At 49.2% G+C, this 7,222-nt stretch overlaps 1 protein-coding gene across 1 annotated transcript; it reads right to left on the bottom strand.

Moving 5' to 3' along the window:
• LOC8060951 (teosinte glume architecture 1) lies at nucleotides 560-6,994 on the bottom strand. The gene is made up of 3 exons (XM_021464328.1): nucleotides 5,844-6,994; nucleotides 2,588-2,718; nucleotides 560-1,669 (listed from the first exon to the last, which is right to left on the bottom strand). Exons 1-3 carry the CDS (start codon nucleotides 6,368-6,370, stop codon nucleotides 957-959), a joined length of 1,371 nt encoding a protein of 456 aa, XP_021320003.1. The 5' UTR covers nucleotides 6,371-6,994; the 3' UTR covers nucleotides 560-956.

A 7,222-nucleotide genomic window follows, 5' to 3' on the forward strand; every position in this document is an offset into this window, starting at 1 on the left:
TCAGCTTTAGCCCATGAAGAATCTCTCGTAGCAAACAGTCAGGTGCGATCCCTGCAGCCTCAAGGTGTTTCGGCCTACAAGACTATACAACCGCACGCGGCGCAAGGTTGGGATCGGATGCGCGTCGCCATCTGGCGCCGGAGGCGGGCGCTGCAGGGCCGGCTGGATGGACAACGGAACGACCGCACGACGCCTTCCAGCAACTCGACTCTGATGTATTCTGCTGCTTCCAGCAATCCTGATGCCGCAAAACCCACGTCATTTCGTCCCCTTTTTACTAAGGTAACAATGAAGTCGAATTCTTGATCGATTCTTGTTTTAGCAGATTTAGCAAGTGATTCTTGATGCCCGCAAGTGATTCTTGAAATCTGTTAGCCGTTTGGACCCCTTCATTTTTGAGGAATTTGGCTTAAAATTTGAGATTCCACAACTTTTTAAAGTTCACATGTAAACCTATCTCAAATTTATAGGGTGGGTGATAGGAAATGGATTCCATGGATCCTTTCTTTCTTTCTTCTACAACTTAAACAACTTTACTTAAAGGATTCTAGGACTCTTCTTCCACAACTATAGTTTATTACAATGAATTCAATTCCAAGATCCAAACGGAGCCTAACCGAAATTCCAGAAGCGCCATGCATCAATCAAATGCATGCGCTACGATTCCATCACAGGTGTTGCCCTCGTCTCAAGGACAAGTCAAAGAGAAGCAACATGCTACAATCAGCAGTCGGCAGGTGCCACGGTAGCAAAGATAATTTTAGGAAAACGAGCACAGAATTATGCTCAAAAAATGTCCACACGAATGCTAACCGATTCAAGAAAACGAATGCAGAAAAGACAGAAATCAATGCTGATCAGTGATTCACTAAAAACCAATAGCTCTCTACCAGATCGTCGGAAGCGCGAAGATCCAAGAACGCAGCTGCTGCTGAGTGCTGACAACTCGTCAACTCCTACTGCCACGAGAAGGGCATCGACGAAGAGGTGCCGCCGTCCGAGGAGCCCTCGCCGCCACCACCGCTGCCGCCGCCGACGTGGAACATCCCGCCGTAGTTCACCTCGTTGTCGTGGGGGCTCAGCACGGTGTTGAGCTGCTGCTGCTCGCCCTCCACCACGGCGGGGCAGGAGGGGAACCCGCTACCTGCCGTCACGCCCGTGGAAGCCTGGGGGCGCGGCGAGAACCACGACGAGCTGCCGAACTGCAGGCCCGAGACGACGGGCTGAGCCATGGGGACGTGTTCAGTCGGCCGGACCATCCTGCTGACGTCGATGCCGGAGGAGTTGGCTGGCGCTGACAGAAGAGAGAGAGCACATTCCGAGTCGAGCACGCGAGTCAGCCCGTCGGAGAACATCTTGTTGCCCCCGCCGGCGCTGCTGCTGCTGCTGCTCTCGGGTGGTGCTACTGCTACCGTCTTGAGGAGCGGCTGGCACGCCGGCGGCTCCAGCACCACGCCGGTGGCAAAGCTTATCTCGCCCTCCTGCAGGAAAGGGAAGCGACGGCCTTCTTTGGCGTAAGCAGGCGTGGTGGATCCCACGAAATGCTGCTGCCTGTTGCTGCTGGATCCCAGAGGGATTTGGTGAGTGTAATATGGACTCTCCTCGGTTTTGATCACCCCCGGCCAGCTTGCCTCCAGTCTTGGAGGTGCAAATGGTGAGAATCGTGTGCCTGATCAGTTGGCAAGAAATGTTGATTAGGTGATAACTGATGACGTGCTAATGCATCTAGCAGCACAAATGAGTAAATTGATTCCTTGCCCCGTTTCATTCAATGTGAATCAGAATTTTCTTGCAGTTTTATATGCCAATCTGCTGGTAATTGTATTGAAAGTTTGAGACTCATATTGGTTGTCGATTAAGTTGCAGTTATGTAAGCACCACAAAGTGGTGAAGCATAGTTTGTACTCCCTCCATTCTAAATTATAAGACGTTTTGGATTTTGTAGAGCTTTTGATATGCACTTAGACTTAGATATATACACTATGACATGACTAGATACATAACAGAAGCTAGAAAAGCCAAAACAAACCATTTTATCTTATAATTTGAAACAATGAGAGTAGAACACATCTGAAAGGGAAAGCAATATACAGTATAATCTTTTGTTGGGGCTGTGGGGACCTATATATGATCTTAAAGGCATTAGAAGGACCTTGCATTAAATATAAGGACACAATTGACAGAAACAGAAGAGCTTCCTAATTGAGCCAAAAAAAAATTAAATGTGTGGAAGGTAGTTCATGATAACTTGATGCATCTATAATGTAAATTTTAATTTATCGCAACTAATGTATGCAGGGAAATGGATGAATAGGGCGAAAATTGTGCAAAATGCTAGAGTAGCATCTTATTAACCGAGTTTTAGTTCTGAAATATGTTGAAATGCTACGCAAGCTCTACAAGTTTAACAAAGCAGGGAGGCAGAACTGAACCACATCACTTTTACTTCTCATGGTTTGTGCGTGCACAAATCTGTTTCAGTGTTTTATCTTTTCTTTATCCAGCAAGATATGGAAACAATGAAGATCTATTTGAGCCAAGTTCAGACTAGGAAAAAACAAAGCGAATTGGTAAATACGAAAATGACCTTGTTGGCTTGTGATAAAGCTAGCAGAAGCCATGGTGTCTGGTTGTGGCTTCCTGCGGCGGCGATTATGCCCATCTAGTCGCTTTCTACAGCTGCGCTTGTCGGCGTCAAACTCCGCAAGTAAGTGAAACCTAAATAAACAAAAACTCTTGATCAGATAACTGAATTTGAATAAGGCCCATGAGAAAGTTGCAGTATAATACGCTGACAAGGTGCTTGTCCTATTAAGGATCATTCTCTCTGCTTCAAAGAAAAAAAAAAGGATCGTTCTTTCATCACCACATATGAAGGTGATCCAACTGATAAGTACCTAAACTGTGACATAAAACCTTGATAACATCGTGGTTATTATTCCATAGTCATTTGCACATTTTGTTGCAGGGTAGTGTGCCACTCTCACAATCATATGGCCATGAACGAATGAACGACGGCATCATTGATCAGGACCACAGGATCTTCCTTGTTGAATTGAATTAGGATACTCATACCTTTTTTTTGTAATTGTAAACAAACAAGATACTCGGACTTTTCAATGGGGAGAAGAATAGATGGTCCTAGGTAGGTGGGCACATGATCCAGTGGTATACTAATAAGATGCTCCTCACTAAAGAAACACCAAGATAATTATTGTCAGAATATTTAATGTACTGTGCACATACAGTATGCTTGTAATAGTTAAAACATAGCAGGCCAGGGACCAATGTTCCTTGTCAATGAATCTGCCGGTGCTTAGAGACAGGAAAAATATTGTAAGACCTGTTGAGCTTGGACCACAGTTTATACTACTACTACTACTACATAGTAGTAACATAGGTCCATCCAACTGACAGTTCTATTCTCCATACGGATAAGAAAGCTGAAAATTTTGTTGGCTCACACACTGACTGTCACTTAATCTATAAAGTCTGCAATTTGCACCAAAAGACAAAGTAATCAATGATTCAGAATTTGTCCCCACCGAGTAAGATATTCCCACATAAACAGAGCATATGACCAGAGCATCAGATTAGGATCCCTATCAAGTTAAATAGTGTTTAGGTCCACCACAACAGAGCGGGACCGTCGTCTGCTACCGATGAGCAAGACAAAACTGGGCGCCAACACAGCCTGTACTGTAAAACTTCACCAAACTTAATAAGATCGCATAGTAAGACTGCTAACATTTAATGGCTATACTGACTGTCCTCGGACCGAAAAAGAAATGGATGGATCGTCGTTCAGGGATGAAATGAAAGCAGGCAGGCATTCAGTAAGACAATACTGACAGATGAACTACGGAATGCTTGTGCTGTGATGAGAGCTCTGAAAGCTGCATATGGATGTTCAGAAATGTGGATGGATTCTTGTGGTGATGGCTAATGCAGGCTCATGGTTATAACAGCGGCCAGAGAAAACCATGCTGTGCTGCCAATTGCCATTGCTAGCTCAGAAGTAGTTACAACACAGATGAAAAACGGTCCCAGGCGGCGCTAAAGCACCCTATAATCAGCAAAATCCTACTTTTAGAGGCAGTTTTTATACGACCACTAAAATGATAATGACTTGAGCACGTGAACACGGTGTGTGGCCGTGAAAAGATGAAGAGGACTGTGAATACTCGTACATGGTCCCTTGAAAGCAAGCAGAAATTGCCCAGAAAATGCTTTATATATGTACAGGGCTACTATAGGCTACACGTCTAGATCCATGATGCATCTTCCTTTCATGGTACTCCTACTATCTTTCTGGGTATATATAGGGTTATGGGTATGGGCACACTGACTGCAGAGATACTATTACCAGTACGCCGCCTTTGCCTTTGATACTACAGAGAATACTGGAGTACACAGTACGCAGGTAGTACAGCTGGTAGCAGATGTGGTAGGCCAGCAGAAGCTTTGCTGCGGCCTGAAATGATGGTAGCCAAAGCTGGGACTCTCTCATTCAGGGTTGAGATTCAGCGCCATCTCCAAGGGAGAAAAAATGGCACTGGCAGAGTGGCAACGCCCCCACACGGGGACGAAAAAATGAACATCCCGTCGCGGCAGCCGCCAGCGCCAAAGGGCGTGAAAGCGCAGGAGCTATACATGTCCGTCCATCTCGATCCGCCCCGTTTCCAGCCACCAAAGCGGGAGTAGTGGCCAGGCAATCATGTTCGGGGTCGTCGCGCAGGCAGGGGGGTGATCTTGGGCAGACGATTGGGGAGCAGCTGCCCACTTTGCCAGCAGCCCTTAATTCGCATCAGGGCAGGGGCGTCAGAGAAAGTGAAGGAAGCGAGCCTGTGCAGTGCAGTGAGCAGCGAACGCAGGGGGGATGACTGATGAGCGAGGAGAAAGGAAAAGCTTGCCAATAAGGCCTTGTTTAGTTCCGAAAAAATTTCGGATTTCGCTAATGTAGTATTTTCGTTTTTATTTGATAAATATTATCCAATCATAAACTAACCAGGATCAAAAGATTTGTCTTGCGATTTACAGACAAACTGTGTAATTAGTTTTTGTTTTCATCTATATTTAATGCTTCATGCATGTGCCGCAAGATTCGATGTGACGGGGAATCTTGAAAACTTTTTGGATTTCAGGTGAACTAAACAAGGCGTAATTCAGGTACCGTAGCTAGCTCTTGTTGCCAAGGCCATGTTTAGTTCAAAAAAATTTGCAAAATTTTTCAGATTTTCCGTCACATCAAATCTTTAGACTTATATATGGAGTATTAAATATAGACGAAAATAAAAACTAATTGCACAGTTTGGTCGAAATTAACAAGACGATTCTTTTGAGCCTAGTTAGTCTATAATTGAACAATATTTGTCAAATATTTTGCAAAATGTTTTGAAACTAAATAAGGCCCAAGTTAAAGCGTAAACAGCGCTACAGGAGGAAACGAACGAACGAAGAAATGAAGGTTTTTTTCCCCCTCCTTTCTTTGTTTTCCAGAAAGAAAAAAAGAAAAAAAAACGAAATGAGAAAAAAAAAAAAAAGGCATGCCGGAAAAGGTAAAGTTGTGCATCCTTGAAACGAGACAGGGAGCTACATGCCCCCTCCCATGGGTGGACACGGACGCAGCGAGCGACGGTGGCTGCACTGCACTGCACATGAACGAGCTGAGACTGAGAGGAGACGAGAGCAGCTCCTCGATTCGATGCGATGCGAGCGCGAGCTACTGCTACTCACGATGCGTGCTGCATTAGTGCATTCCGTTTGCTAATTAATTGGCGTACCAACGTGTGGTCACTTGATGAACTGACGACGACGACGGGCGACAAGGAGGTTTAATTTACCTGCTGCACTGCTGGCAGAAGCGCATCTCGCGGCCGGCGACGACGACGACGGGGGTCTTGGAGTGCGCCTCGCACACCTTGTGCCGCCGGTGGTAGTCGCGGCACTTGCTCAGGTCCGCCTTGCACCCTTCCACCGCGCACGACGGGCACTGCTGCTGCTGATGCTGCCCCTGCCCCTGCTGATGCTGCCCCCCAGGGCGCGGCCGCTTCGCCCCCGCCGCGGCGCCGGACGACGCCGACGCCACCTTTCCCGCAGCAGCAGCCGCCGCCGCCGCGGCCTCCCTCTCCCTGCGCGCCGGCGGCGCCGCGCCAGGCTCGCCCAGCCCGCCCAGCTTCAGGTCCACGGAGCACTCGGCGGGTGCTCCCCCTGCCCCCGGCGGCGGGCGGCACCCCGTCCCCGTGCCCGCCACGCCAGCATTGGCGTGGCCACCCGACGGCCCCGCCGCCGCCGCTGTAGCAGCCGCGTGTTGTTCGTGCTCCAGCTCCGCCAGGTCCCACGCGCCCGGCGCCTTGAGATCCCAGTCCATGCCGATCGACGCCGGTACTCCTAGTCCTAGCTACCTAGCTAGCTACAGCTGCCTGATGCCTGCCTAGCTAGCTGGAGCTGGAGCTGGACCCTGCCTTGCACACGCGCGCGCTCACTCGGGCGGCTGTTGCTTCCTCTAGCTCCTTCCCTCTCATTCCGCCGGCATTTTTTTCCGGCGGGCGACAGGCGAGGCGTGGTAGCGAGCGCAGCAACAGTGAGTGCCGGATCTGCCGCTAATTTCGCCGCCGCGCGCCAAACGAGCGAGGCCAAATCGGATGCAATGTGGGAGAGCTTCGGCGGCTGGCTGGATCGATCTGAAGTGTGATGCAACAGCTGCCTGCCTGCTGCTGAGGAGCGCAGGAGTGTTTGAGTGTTCGGAGGAGCAATGGAAGGTGCGGTGCGGTGGGGGTGTATAGATAGCAGCAGCCAGCAGGCAACAAAGATTTGCAGCAACAAAAGCGAGGCCGGCCGGCCCGAGAGGCCAGGAGCTGGGGACTGCGGGGGTGGTGGAGTAGGAAGGAGCAGTCAGTACTTGCAGAGACAACTGCGACTGTAGCAAGGGAGTGTGTGCATGAAAAAGAGGGGTGGAGGAGGAGGAGGAGGAGGAGGAGGAGGCCGGCCGACGACGCGCCGAGGAGGAGGAAGGGGAGGGAGGGCAGCGATATTATTACTTGGCACCATGGTGGGGCCGCAACCTTTCCATCCCTGACAGGTATTCTAAAGGAGGAACAGTGGGCAGTGGGGGCCCACTGCCATGTTCACACTGCCATGCAATGCAAGGGCTGTGCCTGTGCATGCTGTGCAACAATTATTGGGGGTAGCGGGGTGTCTTTGGCCTTGGCGTTGTTTAGTT

The sequence above is a fragment of the Sorghum bicolor genome, chromosome 7, assembly GCF_000003195.3.
Source record: "Sorghum bicolor cultivar BTx623 chromosome 7, Sorghum_bicolor_NCBIv3, whole genome shotgun sequence".
Lineage (NCBI taxonomy): Eukaryota > Viridiplantae > Streptophyta > Magnoliopsida > Poales > Poaceae > Sorghum > Sorghum bicolor.